Source organism: Trichechus manatus, unplaced genomic scaffold (assembly GCF_000243295.1).
Source record: "Trichechus manatus latirostris isolate Lorelei unplaced genomic scaffold, TriManLat1.0 scaffold00059, whole genome shotgun sequence".
Classification (NCBI taxonomy): Eukaryota; Metazoa; Chordata; class Mammalia; order Sirenia; family Trichechidae; genus Trichechus; species Trichechus manatus.
The window spans coordinates 11725903-11744310 of NW_004443995.1; the positions used below are offsets into that span (position 1 = coordinate 11725903).

At 39.6% G+C, this 18408-nt stretch overlaps 1 protein-coding gene and 1 pseudogene across 5 annotated transcripts in view; one reads left to right on the forward strand and one right to left on the reverse strand.

Moving 5' to 3' along the window:
- The window catches only part of SLC10A7 (solute carrier family 10 member 7), a 334202-nt gene that overhangs the window by 26920 nt on the left and 288874 nt on the right, over nucleotides 1-18408 (forward strand). For 4 of the 5 annotated variants that reach the window (XM_004378843.2, XM_023733574.1, XM_023733576.1 and 1 more), the window contains one exon: nucleotides 1573-1648. In XM_004378843.2, coding sequence (XP_004378900.1) covers nucleotides 1573-1648 — 76 coding nt within the window. Of the gene's footprint in view, nucleotides 1-1572; nucleotides 1649-18408 lie in introns of those variants that run through there. The other variant, XM_023733577.1, reaches the window with a different exon arrangement.
- On the reverse strand, nucleotides 14499-18337 carry LOC101351418 (importin subunit beta-1 pseudogene; annotated as a pseudogene).

Here is an 18408-nt window from a genome sequence, read left to right on the forward strand (position 1 = left end):
AATATTTTTTCTGATGATGTGACCAGATTGATATAACTGAATGGAATGAGAACTACTTTAGTGATAAATTTAGTATCTATAATTAGTTATTGTAACTAGGGTCAGCACATTCTTAGATAGTCAACAAATACTTATTGAATTGAATTGAGTTGGAAATTCCATAAAATGTATTTTCATATATATTTTCAGTTAAAATGAATTAATACATTTTATTGTTTTTTTATTTCAGAGGTAATATAAATTCATTGCAGAAAGCTCAGACAATACATTCTTATGAAAGTGAATAAATATCATCTGTAATCCTACTCACTCAAAATATGTTTAAGTTAGATGCTCTGTGTCCTCTACTCCCCTGTATTCACTTTCCACTTCAGTCAGGCAGGCTACTCACTATCCCCAGAATGTATATTCTATATGAATGCTAAGTAATGTTTTTCATCTTTTGTACTTAGTTTTACAACTCATAATTTCATTTACTGATCATGCAATTCATTTTCTATCCTAAACTAAGAGAATAGACTTGTTGTCATGATCTGGGGAGTACGCACATAATTTTATAAAAATCAAATGGAGAATACTTACATTTACTGCAGAGTCTGAACCCAAGAAGCATATGATTGTGTCATGCCTATTTGTATAATGATTTTACAACATGTAAATTTCTTTTATGAGAAGAAAGTTTGAGTGTGACTGTTTAATAGGAGGAAACCCTGGTGACATAGTGGTTAAGAGCTACAGCTGCTAACCAAAAGGTTGGCAGTTGGAATCCATTAGGTGCTCCTTGGAAACTCTATAGGGCAGTTGTACTCTGTCCTGTAGGGTCACTTTGAGTCAGAATAGATTCAATGGCAACAGGTTTGGTTTTGGTTTTTGGTTTAATAGAAAGGAATCTGCACATGTAAGCTTGTGTTTTGTTAAATATTTTTGAATGTTTACGCAGGTTTGTAGTTGTATTTTTACTAAAAGAATTCCTACAAAAAAATATGAGAAGATTTTGACCTTACCTGAAAATATCCTAAAATTATATGCATTTATCAAATATTAAAAATATTTTCAGGTAAAGCAAAAATCTTTTTCTTACATTTTTTTGTAGGAATTCTTTTAGTAAAAATACAACTTCAAAACCACTGAAAAATTATTAATAGCCACAACAATGGGCTCAAACATATCAGAGATCATGAAGATGGCGCAGGACTGGGCAACATTTTTACTGTTATACATAAGGTGGTCATGAGTTGGATTTGACTCAACAGCAGCTAGCAATACCACCAAATGATTAACCATTTTTTATGTTGTAATTACTACATTCACTATAACTTAACTGTTTTTGAATTGTATAGTAAGAGCTTAAGTAACCTCAAAAATAAAATCATCCAAGCTGTGGAACAGAATGAGAGCTCTGAACTCATGCATTTACAGCATCTTCTAAGCAACATTGCCTCACATAGAATTGTCTAAATTCAGCAAGGCATGTACATCAGTAAACTCTTCTATTTTCATTTGTTCAGCTCTGCTATTTTAGAATGAATGTAGTGAAAACTATTTATAATTGCATTTTCTTTTATTTTTCAGTTTGCAGACAGTAGGTTGCATGCCTCCACCTGTGTCTTCTGCGGTGATTTTAACCAAGGCAGTTGGTGGCAATGAGGTGAGTCATGGGGTTAACTTTATTTAAACATAGGTGGGTGCAGTGCTTCAATGCCTGTTCTGAATACAGAGGAGTCATGTCACAGAAAACTCATAACCATAGCAGTTTATGAAAGAAGCAGATGTGTTCACATATTAGAATGATGATAAAATTGATGATGATAAATGGAATTTAGGATCTCAAAGAAAAGAGCAAGGGAGATGAATGAAGTAGAGAGGATGATTTTTTTCACCTCGGTGGGAAACTGGGAGGAAGTGGGTGGAAGAATCCAAGGGAAGGGAATTTTCACCCAAGAGTCATCAACTGTGGACACCAACTCTGGCCACTCTTTAGTTCTTAAAAAATTTGTAACAAACTAAATTGATGGAGAAAGGGTCAATATAAATTTAATAGCCAATGAGGGTCATACAAAAAGGGAGAAATCAGGCCAGGTTTCTAAGTTGAGCTCAGAGAAATTATTCAGCTGGTAGAGGACTGTGGTAAAAGAAGAGTGCTTATATATTGGGTTAGCAATTGTCCATTTCAGAAGCTATTTATAAGCTGTTCTCCTTTGGTTGAAAGGCCGTACAACTTCGTACTGGTGAGGGGCTTTTTCTTTATGATAGCTTATTTCTCCTTTCCATCTATATTTTCTGATTCAGAAAATAATACTGTTGAATGAGGAAAGACATAAGGGGTTCCCAATTCATTCTTAGCATTGTGCTGTTCTTAGCGTCTACTTTCATTTTCATCCACTTTATCATTCTTAAAGTATGTATTGCATACCTACTGTATTCTCTTTTTAAAACAGCTTTATTGAAGTATAATTGACCCACAATTATTTAAAGTATACAATTTGGTGTATTTTGACATATGTATACACTGGTTGTGTAACTAGTGCTGCTATAACGGAAATACTGCAAAGTGGATGGCTTTAAAGAACATAAATTTATTTTCTCACAGTTCTAGAGGCTAAAAGTCCAAATCAGGGTCTCAGGTGTGCCAATTCCTTCCTTGTTAGTAGCCCTAGATGTTCCTTGGTTCCTTTGTGATTTTCACATGGCATCTGTCTTCCCCAGTGTGTGGTAGCCTCTATGTCTAATCTGCTCTTTTTATATAACTCAGAGGTGATTAGGTTTAGAACGCACCCTACTCTGTTGTGATCAATTAACATAACAAAAGACCCTATTTCTAAACAGGATTACATTCACAGGTATAGGGGATAGAATTTGACACATATTTTAGAGGGGCACAATTTAATCTATAACACCCATAATCACAATCATCGCAATCAAGATAGTGAGTATATCCATCTAACATAGCCATCATCCTCCAAAGTTTTCTTGTGCGTCTTCGTAATCCCTCTCTCCTGCTGTTCCCAGCAACCATCCTCCCCAGGTAACCACTGATCTGCTTTCTGTCACTATAGATTAGTTAGCATTTTCTAGAGTTTTGTGAATGGAATAATACTGTATATAGTCTTCTTTTTTTCCCCTAGCTTTTTTAAATCAGCATAATTATTTTGAGATTCATCTGTATTGTATGTGTTAATAGTTCATACTTTTTATTGCTAAGTAGTATTTTGTTGTATGGATACACCACAATTTATTATCTGTTTGTCATGGGTTGAGTTGTGTCCCCAAAAATATTTGTATCAATATGGCTAGGTCATGATTCCCAATATTGTGTGATTGTCCACCACTTTGTTGTCTGATGTGATTTTCCTATATGTTGTAAATACTATCTCTATGATGTTAATGAGATGGGATTAGTGGCAGTTATGTTAATGAGCAAGAACAAACCAAAAGATTAGATTGTGTCTTAAGCCAATCTCTTTTGAGATATAAAAGAGAGAAGCGAGCAGAGAGACATGGGGACCTCATACCACCAAGAAACAAGAGCCAGGAGAATAGCGTGTCTTTGGACCTGAGGTCCCTGTGCTGAGAAGCTCCTCAACCAGGGGAAGATTGATGACAAGGACCTTCCTCTAGAGCCGACAGAGAGAGAAAGCCTTCCCCTGGAGGTAATGCCCTGAATTTGGTCTTGTAGCCTACTAGACTGTGAGAGAATAAATTTCTCTTTGTTAAAGCCATCCACTTGTGGTATTTCTGATGTAGCAGCACTAGAAGACTAAGACACCATTCAACTGTTGCTGCATATTTGGGCAGTTTCCAGTTTTGAGTGACATCAAATAAAGGTGCTATGGACATTTGTGTACAAATATTTGTGTGGATATACTTTCATTTCTCTTGGGAATACCTAAGAGTGGAGTGGCTGGATCATATGGTAGGCATATGTTTTAGGACCTTTCAACCAGGAAGAATCACCTATTGATATACATATATCGCCTATAAATGGCTTCTGATATAGACAATTGCTTCCCCTATGTACAAGCACTCTTCTTTTTACCATAGGTGTATGTTTAACTCAACTTTTTAAAAAGTTGTCAAACTATTTTTCCAGTTCTTCTACATCCTTATCAATACATAGTATTCTTAGTCTTTTTAATTTCTAATATGTGTGTGGTGGTATCTCATTGTGGTTTCAATTTGCCTTTCCCAGTGATTAGTGATATTGAGCTATTTTCACATGTTTAATTGCCATCCGTATGCCTTCTTTGGTGAAATACCTGTTCAAAAAAATTTTCTTTAATTGAGTGGTTTTGTTTTCTTATTGTTGATCTTTGAGAGTTTTATATATTCTGGATACAGGTCCTTCAGATACATGCTTTAAATATTTTCTCTTAGTCTGTATCTTTTTATTCTCTTCAGTGTCATTTGAAGAGCAAGATGGTAGTGGAGGTCATAAAAGGTTATTGGAATCTGGACGTATGTTGAAGGTACAAATGTCATAAATTGAATTGTGTCACCCCCAAATATGTGTCAACTTGGCTAGGCCATGATTCCCAGTATTGTGTGGTTGTCCACCATTTTCTGATCTGACGTGACTGTTCTGTGTGTTGTAAATCCTAATCTCTGCCTATGGTTGGTGAGCCAAGATTAGGTTATGTTAAAGAGGAATAGGGTGGATGCAACACTGTTACTCAAGTCACAACCCTGATCCAGTGTAAGAGAAGTTTCGCTGGGGTGTGGCTTGTATCACTTTTTATCTTACAATAGATAAAAGGAGAGAGAAGCAGCAGAGAGAAAGAGGGACCTCATACCGCTAAGACAGAAGTGCTGGGAAAGGAGCGTGTCCTTTGGATCTCAGGTCTCTGTGCTGAGAAGCTCCTAGGTGAGGGGAAGATTGAAGACAAGGACCTTCCCCCAGAACCAACAGAGAGAAAGCCTTTTTGGGAACTGGTGCCCTGAATTCAGACTTCTAGCCTCCTAGACTGTGAGAGGATAAATTTCAGTTTGTTAAAGCCTTCAACTTGTGGTATTTCTGTTATAGCAGCACTAGATAACTAAGCCAACAGGATATGCTGAAAAATTGGATATGGGATATGAGAGAAAGAGGGAGGTTTGGGGAGTAGGGAGTCCCTGGGTGGTGCACATGGTTAAGTGCTTGACTACTAGCTGAAAGTTAGTGGTTTAGATCCACCCAGAGGCACCTCGGAAGATAGACCTGGCAATCTGCTTCCAAAAGGTCACAGCCTCGAAAACACTGTGGAGCAGTTCTACTCACGGGGTCACCATGTTTCGGAACTAAGAAGTCCAAAATCTCAATGACTGTCTTAGTTAGCTAGTGCTGCTGTAACAGAAATACCACAAGTAGGTGGCTTTAAAGAACAGATACTTATTTTCTCAGAGTTTAGGAGGTTAGAAGTCTGAATTCCTGGTACCATCCATAGGGGAGGGCTCTCTGTTTGCTCTGAGAGAGGATCCTTATCTCAGCTTCTGTAGTATCCTTGGTTCTTTGTCCATCTTTTTCTATCTAATCTGTTCTTTTTATAACTCAGAAGTGATTAGATTTAGGACACACCCTATACTGATATGGCTGTATTAATATAACAAAGAAACATTTTCAAATAGGATTACATCCACAGATATAGGGGTTAGGATTCCAACACGTATTTTTGGGGGTGCACAATTCAGTCTGTAACAGTGACTAAACATACAGGTTTATTTCTGCTTACAGTATATGTCCAGTGTGGATCGGGGGAAGATCTGTTGCCATCATTAAAGAAGCCTGGTTGAGGGAGGCACTACACCTCCCTCATGTACACCTCTGCTCTGATGACATGTAGCTACACTATCTAGATGGAACACAGAACATTTTCAGTTGCAAAGACAGGTAAAGAGAGAGATCGGAGAATCACAAATGGGCTTTTCACTGCCCAGGCTGGTAGTAATACATGGCACTTCTGTTCATATTAAATTGGTCAGAAAAAGTCATTTAACCTCACCATGTGCTGTCATCCAGGTGCCTCAAAGGAGAGGAGAATTGGATATTGTGAACGTTTGTAATGTCTACCACACGGGTAAAAATCAGGATTTTGTTTTTTGTTAAGATGCCTGTTAATATCCCAGTGGAAATGTCAACTAAGCAATTGGAGATATAAAAGTCAGGAGCTGAGAGAGTAGTCTAGACTGGACATATTAATTAGGGAATCATCAGTGAATAAATGGTATTTAAAGCCAAGATTGGATGAGATTACCTGAGTAGAGAGTATAGATAGAGAAGAGGTTCAAGGACCAAGCCCTCGGGTCTTCCAACATTAAGAGGTCAAAGTGATAAGGCCTAACCAGCAAAGGAGACAGAAGAAGTATAAGTAGTGAGGTGGAAGGAAAAACATGAGATTGTAGTATCCTGGAAGCCAGATATCCTGGAAGTCAGGTGAAGAAAGTGTTTGAAGGAAGAAGGTATGATCAGCTCTGTCAACTTCTGCTGATCTAGGTTGTATAAGATGAATTCTGAGAATTGACTATTGGATTAAGTTATATGGAGGTTATTGGTAACCTTGACCAGAGTGGTTTTGTGGAGTGCTGGGAGCAACAGCTTGTTTGGAGTAGGCTCAAGAAAAATGGGAAGAGAGGAATTGGGGGTAGGAAGTATAGACCATTCTTTTGAGGTTCTTTATGATAAGGCGGAAGAGGGAAATGGGGCAGTATTTAGAGAGGGAAATGGAGGTCAAGAGATTTTTCTCTGAAATGTAGAAATTACAGCATGTTTCTATCATGATGGGAATGATACAGTAGAGAGGAAACTATTGATATAGGAGAGAGAGTGGAAAATTGTTGGAGTGATACTTTCAATTAAGTGAAAGAAAATGGGATCCAGTTGTATGAGCTTCAACAGGAGCTTGGGCCGTTTACCCTTAACAGGAATATCGAAGCATAAAAGAAATCTCACACTCTGTTAAGAGTAAAAGCAAAGAGTTTATTGAGGGAAATCAAGAACTGCTTGAGCAGGGCAACACGATGCATGAGATACAGGATCACAATGTGTTCCAAATTCATTAGAAAAGAGGTGGGGCTTATATACAGTAAAATGGGGAAGGGAATAGGTGACCACAGTTATGGGGGTTTTTACAAGCATGGGTCTGGGTGTTGCAAAAGAGTCACAAGACAATCACAAGTTAAAGTTTAACATTGTCAGCTGGTCTATTTTCTAATATAAACTTACTGGAGCCAACTCACACAATCTGTTTCCCCCAAGAATTATCTAAAATATCTGCGCAAGCATTGTTTCCGATAACCTTAATCAACCAGAACCACATTCTTGTGTATTCATGGGAAGAGAATTAATGAGGGTCAGGGGTGCACATATTCTGAAAGCAGAAGTAAAAGTTTAAGACAAAACTGAGGCTGCCTCAGTCATGCCAAATGCTCGATTTTTGAGTGCTGTCATACATTCTCCCCATTTTGATCATGAATCTCCATAGAGATTCCTTGATCACCATTATAAGAATGTTTTCTTCTGCATAGACTTTTCGTCGAAACCTTGGATGGCTGCTCATTGAGCATTTAAGACTCCAGACATTGCTTATTTTTATTAGTGGCAACCAGGCACCATCTAGTTAAATGAGTCCTTCACTATGCCCTAGCCTGGACACTCTGCTTCTGTGATCCTTTGGTTAGAGCAAGGCCACACTGGAGGAACAACTTGGTATTCCCAAAAGACTTACTCAAGATATAAGGCCAGGGTTCCCTATGAAATTTGTTTCTTCAAGATACATAATTCTGTGCATTGCTGGAGAAACAGTAGCTTGGGTCAGAATTCTAGAGAAACAATTCATGCAACATTTGATTAATCCAGAAATAATTATAATAATCAAGGTAATAAATCCAGTCTGTTATAAAGAATGTAATCAAGAACCAATATTATTTGTTAACTGCTAAAAATGTCAAGAAAAGGGAAGTTAGGCATAGGGAGTATTGAATGAAGCCATGTAGGTTTCTGGTGAATCTGTCTAATGTCTTGTTCTACTCCTCCTGAAGTATTTATCCAAGCAGAACAGGAGGTGTTGGTGATAGAGCAGAGACTCTTCCTTGTTGAGCTAGTAGAAAATTAAGAGCTATTGTTATCTGGTACAACTTTAGCAGGAGATTCTAAAGATTTTTGTTAGGCTGCCATTCCATGAGCTATATCATAAGCTATTTGTTTCATAGTAGCAGTGGTGCAGTGGTTAAGAACTACGGCTGCTAACTGAAAGGTTGGCAGTTCGAATCCACCAGCCACTTCATGGAAACCCTATGGGGCAGTTCTGCTGTGTCCTGTAGGGTAGCTACAAGTTGGAATCGACTCGATGGCAATGGATTTGGTTTCGGTTTAGTGGACAAATTGCAAATAAACCCCTCGAGTTCAGGGATGCCTTAGACAGGTGAGAGGGCTTGGAGGAACACTCATCCATCTCCAGGCCTGTCTGCTAAAGGGTTTTAATTAGATTCTATAAGTTCCTTCCTATGTCAGGCAAGGATCCTTGAATCATTGTAAGAGTGAATATCTAAAGGATCTCCTAAATCGCCTAGGGGTTATTAACCTGTCATGTTCCAGCCATCTAGGCAGGGTAGTGCCCAAGCATATGGCTTATGCGTTGAGTTTGAGTTGTCAATATAGGGATAGTCTGATCCTCCACATAAGAATACATAACCATAGGGAGCGCAAATCATCCCATTATGAGTATCATTGAGTTGGAAAGGGATGGTGCAATTAACTTGTTTGAGCTGGTTCTCTGTTAAAGAATTATTACAAATAGGCAAGCACCCTAATTCTGTCATTATTGGTTTCCAAAATAATGCACACGGGCCTTTTCTTTTAGTAGTTGGGTTTCAGCAACTGGTTACATGGTAAGAGAAAAGTTTCATTTAGAATCTGGAGAGTTTAGCATGTGAAACTAAAAATTCATTTGGACAATCATCAGGAGAATTCCAGGCGGCACCAGAGCAATTCAGTGTCTTAATCTGAGTCAAATTAAAGCAAGGTACTTAAGGTAGGGCCAACAGTCCTGGGGGATGCCATAGTCTAACATGTATGGCTCTTTTAAAGGCAGTGTCAAAATTAATAGTAACTTTGGACACAGAGCTATAGTTCAGTATGGGAGAGGCTAAAGGACAGGAGTTTTTGTGCACTGTTTGTGGGAAGGATGGCAGATCCAACATTCAGTTAATTTGCCAACACGAGCTACTGATCGAGCTAGTTTAACAAGGGCATTCTTTTTCCAAGCATTAGTGGGAATTACCGATAGCAGTAAAACAAAACTTAAGAAGACCTTCATAATGAAAAAAGACTATCCAAAAGTAATACAATAAAATAACATAAAAATAACAGCTACAGTAAAGCAGGTTCCATACATTTCAGTCATTAGTATGAAAACAAAACTTTCCAAGGAAAAAGACCACACTTACATAATACATCAGTTAACATGAGGATAGCTATGATTATAAAGGAAGTCCAAAAATTTCAACAACTTGCATGAGGTCTTGTTCCATGATCTTGGGATTAGCATCTACTTCTGGCTACTAGGTGTTTTAATTTTAATTTTAAGTCTCCAGATGGTTGACAAGTCTAAACAAGTGCCTTAGCTCTTTTGAGCTGTGATAAGTGGATCCAGGGTTTAACTCCTAGTTTTGATGCACAGGGTTTAGTGAGAGGGACTAGATAGGGTTCTTTCCAGTTGGATTCTAATGAGTCCTTTAACTGATGTCTCTTCCAATATATGTATTCTCCAGGGGCAATGTTAGGTAGGTCTAGGGTGTCTGTTTTTTGGTCATCAAAGTCTTCTTTAACCTGTAAAAGATATTTCTTAGAGTATTGCATTAAGAGTTGGCAATATTTCAGTAAATCAGTGTGCACAATGTTAGGGTCAGTGTAGGTGACATAAAGGAGGAACATAGGTGTGGAATCCTGGTGGCACAGTGATTAAAAGCTGTGGCAGCTAACCAAGAGGTCAGCAGTTCAAATCTACCAACTGCTGCTTGGAAACTCTATGGGGCAGTTCTACTCTGTCTGGTAGGGTTGCTATAAGTCAGAATTGACTCGACAGCTGCAGGTTTGGTTTGGTTTTTATAGGTCTTCCGGTAATTATTTCATGAGGAGTAAGTTTATGTGGTCCGAACGGTGTGGATCTCAGATTCAAAAGGATTAAAGGGAGAACTTTGGTCCAAGGTAGAGTTAAAGTTTCACAAGGTTTTGCAAGTTGGGCTTTGATTATTCCATTAGTTCTTTCTACTAAACTAGAAGATTGAGGGTGGTAGAGGTAATGCAATCTTTGGTAAATGGGGGAAAACTCAACATAATCCTTGAATAGTTTTGCCAACAAAGTGAGTTTTCCAATCACTACAAAGAGGTTTTTGTGTTCTCCAAGTAGGAATGATATTTTCAAAAAGTTTCTTAGCCATAAAAGTTGTAGTGGCTTGGTGGCAAGGAAAAGCTTCCACCCAGTGTGAAACTCTACAAATCATTTTACTAACACCTGTTTATAGCCATTTAAGGGTGGAAGCTTAATAAAATCTAATTGCCATTTGAGCCTGGGTCCAGAAGGCAGTGGCGTATTGTCCAGGTTGGACTTTAAAAGGTTTTTCAGGATTATAATGGGACAGATAGAGCAATAAGTAGTTACATATAGAGCATCATCAAAGAACTTCCCTCACCAATAGTTTTTCATGACCTCGATCAGCTTATCACGTCCTAGGTGAGAGCTTCCATGTAGAGTCCATATCATAGGAACATGAAAAAAATTATGTAAAACTAGTTTCTTATTTGGTCCAATCTGTAGTTTAGTATTGGGGTCCTGGTGGTAGCCCTCCTTTTTCCAAATTTCAACTTCTGTGGTAGGAGCCAATTGTTGGCTTTGAAGAGGCTGTTTGAAGTTAATTTACAGTGGTCTAGGTTGCTATGAGTCAGAATCAACTAGATGGCAATGGGCTTGGTTGTTTTTTTGGGCCAGCTCTAGGTGAGTTAAAAACTCCTTTATGTATCACAGAAGCAAGGATGATTTGTGAAGCTGCCTTTTTTGCAGCAATATCAGCAAGATTGTTTCCTCTAATTTCTTCAGTCTGAGATATTCCCTTCAGCTGATGTGCTGGTGTTTTTATTATAGTGACTTCAGAAGGGAGTAAAGGGCATCTAAAAGGTCTGCCACCAGGGCTCCATTTTTTATTGTGGTCCCAGAAGAGGTTAAAAATCCTCTTTGTTTCCATAACATACCAAAATCATGTAAAACTCCAAAATAATACCAAGAACCCATAAAAATAGTCACAGACTCCCCAGAAGCAATTCTTCAGGCTCTGGTGAGATCAGTTAGTTCAGCTTATTAGGCTGAAGTGACTTCAGGAAGAGTCTGACTTTTAAGAATTTTGGTAGAAGTTATAACAGCATACCCAGCTTGATAGTAAGGGCTAGTAGGATCGAGTTTCAGATAGGAACCATCCACAAAAAAAACTAAATCAGTATTAGTCAAAGGAGTTTCCTTTAAGTCCTTTTGAGGGGTCAGTAATTGTTCAGTTAAATCTAAACAGTCATGAGGAGGACAGGTATTCTTATCAACAATGGGGAGAAGCATGGCTGGATTTAAGCAGGCTGCAGAATGGAATCTAACATTGGAAGCAACTAGAAGAAGGACTTCGTAAGAAGTAAGTCTGCTAGCAGAGAGATGTTGAGTTACAATACAATTAAGTAAGGCAGATACAGCATGGGGTACATAAACATCTAAAGAGTTTTCTAGCACAATATCTGCTGTGGTTTCCACTAACTTAGCTGTAGTGGCCACAGCTCTGAGGCAAGGAGGATATTCTCTGCCCATAGGATCAAGCTGCAAGGTATAGTAGCCCACAAATCTCTGGTGTCCTCCACGTTTTTGAGTAAAACACCTAAAGCATTTCCAGATATTTCATGAAAAACAAGGAAAGATCTAAATGGTAGTTAGGAAAAGGCAGTGTGCTCATTAAAGCCTCTTTTGATTTTGTTATTGCTTCTTTATCTTCTAGTGATATTTGGAATGAGTCCAGTTCAGAAGCTTTCAAATATTTGTACAAAAGTTGAGCCATTAGAGAGAAGTTATGAATCTAGACTCAGCAGTAGCTACAGAGTCCTAGGAACCCTTGCAGCTGTTTTTTCGTTTCAGCTATAGGGAAAGGAAAAATAGCTTCTTTCCATTTAGATCAATAGAAATGCCTTCTGCAGAAATTAAATGACCTAAGTACTTGACAGAAAGCTGGACCAATTGTAGTATCTCTTTAGAAACTTTATGCCCTCTGGCAGCTAAATGTTTTAATAAAGCTACACTGTCTTCAAGGCAAGCCTGCTGGGAGGCAAAGCAGACTAGCAAATCATCAATATATTGTAGCAATGTAGATTTATTTATGAATTTCAAAGGCTGCAAATCTGCACTAAGATTTGAGAAAAATATGTGAGAGATTCAGTGAACCCTTGGGACATTACAGTTCATGTGAATGGTTGGTTTTCCCAGGTGAAGGCAAACAAATGTTGACTTTCATAATTCCCAGGACTACTAAATAAGGTACTATAAAGACCCACAATTGTAAACTGAGTTGCATCTGAGGGAACATTGGAAAGTAATAAATAGGGACTAGGAACTACCGGGAACCTAGGAATAACAATGTGGTTGATTGCCTGCAAATCTTGAACAAATCTCCAGCCTCTGTTATTGGTTTCTTAACTGGGAAGACAGGAGTGTTGTAAGGGCTGGTGCAAGGAACAATGAGGCCTTTAGAAAGAAAATCTTGTATTATTGGAGTAAGTCCTTCTTTGGCTTCTTGTTTGAGAGGGTACTGGGTAATTTTTGCAAAGGCTTGAATAAATCTGTTTGGATTTTATTTGGTTCTGCAGACAAGACTTGTCATACATCAGTAGATGTGGTGTCCCTCAAAGTTTCAGGAACTAAGGAAAGGGCCTCTAGGGGGTAGAACGAGGCAGGGCTGAGTCTTGAAGAGGCAGAACAAGTGCCTGCATACGGCAAATAACTTCCTCTTTTTCTTGAATGATATCTAATTCAGGATTTGTCTGCCCGTGAGTGTCTGGTAGGCTCAATAAAATTTCCCTTTTTTTATTGAATTGTACATGGCAATTCCATTTAGATAAGTGATCTCTTTCTAACAAGTTAACCGGGGTATCAGGGCTAAGCAAAAAAGGTTGTAGGTCTTCAATAGGACCTAAGCATATTGAAACAGGCTCAGAGTGAGTTCAAGTCTGTTCTTGATTAGTAACCCCCACTATTTTTGAGATTTTTGTACTCCTGGACAGGGGCTTCTACAAAGAAGTAGGGTTAGTAACAGAAAGAGTGGATCCAGTATCAGCTAAAATTTGGCAAGGCCGTCCATTAATGTTTATAATAGTTTCTCCTTTTGGGTTAAGTGCCACCATGAGAAAGGCCTCTTTTTCTTTTCCCTGGGTCCCCTTCATTCCATATTACATTGAGGGGCATCTGTCCTTGGCTGGGAAGCCTTAATCTTGTTCTTTAATTTATAGCATTCATTTCTCCAGTGACCAGGTTTTTTACAATAGTGGCAAAGACCAGGTTTTGTTTGTTTTCGATTAGATTGAGGTTTGACCTGGGTTTGTAATTGCTAGAAATGCCATTAACTTGTTCTGTTTAGCTTGTTTCTTGTATTCTACAGTCTGGGCCAACTTAAAGGTTATATTGGTTAGCTCAGTAATGGGCACAATTTCCCAATCTAATCTATGGCATTGACTAGTTCAGACAGTTCTGGTGCAGGCTGTTTAAGAACATTGAAATTTCAGCTCTTTCTTCGGTAAGGGTCAACCCAGAATATTCAGCAAAAATCTTAGCTAAAGGGTCCTTATAATTATAAACATTTTAATCTTTTTCTTGTTTACAGCTTTGGACTTTGGCCCAATCTATTTTTCGAGGCAGCACCCCCGGGATAGCATCTAAAAGCTGTTTAGCTTTGGCTCTTGCCTCACCTAATAATTCAGAGCCAGACACAGAGGCTTTTATAGTGATAAAGTCCCCTGGGTCTCTCCAGTGGGCCTCTTTTATCCATAATTGAGCTTCTTCCAGGCCGAATAACATATTTATTAATTGATATAAGTCAGATAGTCCAGGCTTATAGGTCTCAGTTAGGATCTTAAATTCTGTGAATTTTTGAGGGTCCTTGGGTTAGCAAATTCTTCTATGATCGCACATAGTTCTGCTTTAGACCAGGGTGAGAAAGTAACCTGCGGACGTTTGTTAGGTTCCTCTGAGTGTTTTTTTAAATTTTTTTTAATTTTTTAATGTTTGACACCATTTTATTAATCTTCAGTGGAAAAATATAACTGTTTTCAAGTGCCATTTTCATCATGAAAGTTCTAGTTAGTGTGTATGTATATACTTATATATGTATATATATATATATATATGTATGTATATATTCTTTTTATTTTGTTGGTTAGTTGGTTTTGAAGTGCAGCAAGAGACCAATACCGCATTGTAGTCAATCAAATAAAAGAGAACAGAAGGCCAAGAAGTTTCCAAATGGTTATTTTATCAGATTGTTTGAACATTAAATTTATCTTTGTTTGCAATCCAAAATAGTTACCCGAAGTTTGCTGTTTTGTGTGTATGTGTGTGTGTTTACTTTTATTGTATATTTGTTTTCTAAACTCTTTGGCACAATTTTCTGGGGGCTTTCAGACTGCCACAATACAAGTCAGGAGAGAGCTTTACTTTTGTGCTGCCAATTCTGAGCATTTATAACTTTTGGTTTGTCTGGGTTGTGGCTTTTTTTTTTGTTTTTGAAGTCTGTACTCTTTATTTGTAACAACTGTATTTTTATTTTTTATATATCCTCTAACTCCAGAGTTTTCTTTTTCTCCCCCCTCCCCCCACTTCTACATTCACAGTTGAACCATATTATTAGGAAAGGAGCCTGGATGAAAATATCAGGATGGGAGCTCTGACCATTCGTCAGTGTTTTCCCTAAAAGATAGTTAAAAGAAAACAAAACAAAAACCCTAAAGAGCGTCTTTCCTTTTTTTTTTTAAAAAACATCTCTTGTGCTGCATCAGTAGACAGAACTTTGGTTAGTTTTATGAAATGCAACATCTAACCCCCCCCTTTTTTTTGGCGGGGGGGAAAGAAACTGCAATGACTTGAAGTTGAGAATGTGGATACCGCCTCACTCACACACACTCATTCTCAGACTGAAAAGAATCCCTCACCCTCCTCTAAGCCAGAACGTGTACTGTACCGTGTGGCAAAGGTACACTGAAGGTGGGTTTGAGACCCAGGCTCCATCTTTCTTATCAGTAGCAAAGGCCAGGCTGCCTTTTACAACAAAGCACCACAGCTGAACCTAGTCCCTCCTCTCTCAAACCAGTCATTCCACTCAGCACCAGCCAAAACACAGAAAAGATAGTTCCAGCCTCTCCTGGGAAGAGATAGCTTTCTTTCCTTTAAGTAAATCCATTGTTTTTCTCTTTTCCAAGATGGCCAATGTTATGGTTTTCTACGCAATCAGTGCTTACTTAGCTCACTAACAGTGCTGCTGTTCGCGGCTGTGGCTGCTGCTGCTGCTGTGGCAGGATTTTCAATGTGGTGTGTTTTCAAGCCTCACTCACTCATCCTCTCATTCCCAAACATTCAGCATCCGTGCACACTCCTTCCTTCCGGGTTTTTCAAAAGATTGGAGATTTCCAGTAGGGGTCTCAGGTTATCATCCCAGTGATAACAGATCAAGCTTGGTTCTTCAGCTTCCTCAGTTCTTTTGTTGCCCATGTAGCAAGGGTTTTTGCTTTGTTAGTCTTTGATCTCCATCCTTCAGTTAACAGTTCGTGGATCATGGGCCTAGCTTCTACTAATTTCAGTACATCCTTCCCAAATGCTGTACATAAATCCCCTATCAGTCCAGCAGCACAAGCTACTACTCCATCTGTATGATGCTCATCTCCAGCAATGTGGTCAATGAAAGGCAGAATAAATTCTACTCTGGGTTGGACCAGCATCACATCCGGGTGTATGTTCTCCTGATCCCCCTTCAATCCCTGGATGATTCCAGTATAGGCTTCCAAGCAGCCTTCCATTAGCTCATTCAGATAATCCACCATGTCATAGTCTGACTTGTCCACCTGGGCTTGGGAAGCCTGCTGAAGAGTATTCAATACTACCTAAAGGTATTTTTTAAACTCTCCACCAATAGCAAGGGCAATATCACCAAACACTGACAGAATCTGTGGCTTCACAGACCTGTGGACATTCTCATTCCCTAAATTCTCCAGTAGCAACTGCATCATCTCATCACAGAAAGGTAAGATGTTGGACTGCAGGGCACGGCATAAGTCTCCCACTAAGCCCACAGCTGCCAAACAAACCTGGTACTCAGCATAATTTTTCAATCCAATGCCCAGGAAGGGTTTAAAGGCCTCCATGTACTTTAGGAATTCACCACCCAACACTTCCACTAATGTGCTAACTGCCATCAGGGCATCCTCTTGCACTCCCCCAGACCCAGCTGTGCTCTGGAACATCCTTAACAGGGAGGCCATGACCACATCAAAGATCTGTAAAGCATCTTGGTGCTGTACTTTCCAGAGAACATTCTGAAGAGTTGCACAGAGTAAAGACTGAAGGTCATTGAACTGGATCCTATCAGATGTGCTCTGGATATGTGACTCCATCTGAAGCGCTTGTTGCAGTCGCTCCATAATGACCAGAGTAGTTTTTTGAATGGCAGGGTAACAATCCTTGGCACTGTTTTTCACAATTTCCATCAGAGATTCATAGGCAGCACTCCTCAGGTTGTTCTGATGTCCATCAGGCCTGTCTGTGGTCTCCAGAAGCTTCTGAACTATGAGTTCAAGTGAAGAGGATAAGCAATAGGTAGCTGGTTCTTCCTGATCATCAGCTACGTCTGTAGCTTCATAAGCAGCTTCAGCCAGACTAGAGAAAGCCCAGCACACATTTGAAGCCACTCTGGGTTCAGCACTAAGGCCCTCAATCAGACATTGCATCAGGGGAGCCAAGTAGACATCATTGATGGCAGCTTCAGGGAGCACTTCAAAAATTCTGCCCACAGTCCGTGCAGTTGTATCTCGAACAACTACACTGGGGTCTTTCATTAATTCTATTAGGGTGGGCATAGCCTGTATAACTAGTGGTTTGAGCTGATTGGGCTCTGGTCCTTCCAAGATACAGCCAAAAGGCATCACTGCTACATCCCGGTACCGCCAATCAGGGTTCTTGATGTGTTCTTTAATAAAGGGGAGGACATGTGGGACAATGTCATCTTCACAGCAGGTGGCCAGAAGCATGAGACACACTCCTGCTGCTTTGCAGGGGTTCCAGTCATCATCGTCATCATTTTCATCCTGTTTAGTTAGTGTCTGTGTGAGGATTGGAACCAGGTACTGTAGTGCTCCCTTGGCATAAAACTTGCTGGTGTGCTCAGGGGGCCGTCCTTGTTCTGCTGCCTCTGAAGCCTCAATAGCCAGATCCATTTCCTCATCACAGACATTGGACCAGAATTCTATCCCTTGTAGTGCCACCTCATCAATGTCACTTTTCATTGCTTCATTTGTGATGGCAAAAAAAGCAGGACCCATATAAGTCTCCATGTACTGATAATACAAGGACATTATCTTCACCAGATTCTGTAACGCAGCCACTTGTACCCTTGTATTTGGACACTGTGTGGCTTCACAGACCACCTGCATAATAAAGTGCCTTTCAGACTCTTTGTCAAAGTTTGCTTTGGTGAACTCCAGTGAGTTCAGGAGTGCGTTAGTAGCTGCTAGCTTCACATTATTACTAGGCTCTTCTTTCCTCATTCCCTGGATTATGGCAGTCAGAATCTCATTGGATTTATCCTGTAGCTGCTCTGGGTCTATATCTTGGCAAATGTAACCAATAGCTTCCAATGTCGACTCTTTCATGTGCTCTGTGCTGTTGAGGTTTGTGACATTGGCAACCAGCTGAAGAATGAGTTCTGGCCACTGGTTCACTGGGATCTCTGCACAAGCAATACCAGCCATGCACTGAGAGGCAGAACTAGGCCGGTAGGTTTCTGTGCCCAAAGTCTGCAAAACATAGTTCTTGACTTCCCGTCGAGCATTAGCGTCAATAGCAAGCCATCTCTGTTGATATTGTGCCTTGATGTCTGGATCCATAGATGTCAAAGAGTTCTCGATTTGTAGACCAGCTGCAACTCTGGCAACATGACTGTTTCCTGGATTTGCCAGCACTCTGGACAGTTCCAGAAGGAAAGTGGGCAGGTTCTCTACGGCCACACGCTCCAGGAACTTCTGCGCCACTTCCAGTTCAAGCCGATCAGGAGATATGGTCTTCTCGAGGATAGTGATCAGCTCCATGGTGACGGTGGTGGCAGCGACTCCTCCTAAAATGATGGTCCAGCCTCTTGGGCGGCGGCTGTAACTGGGGT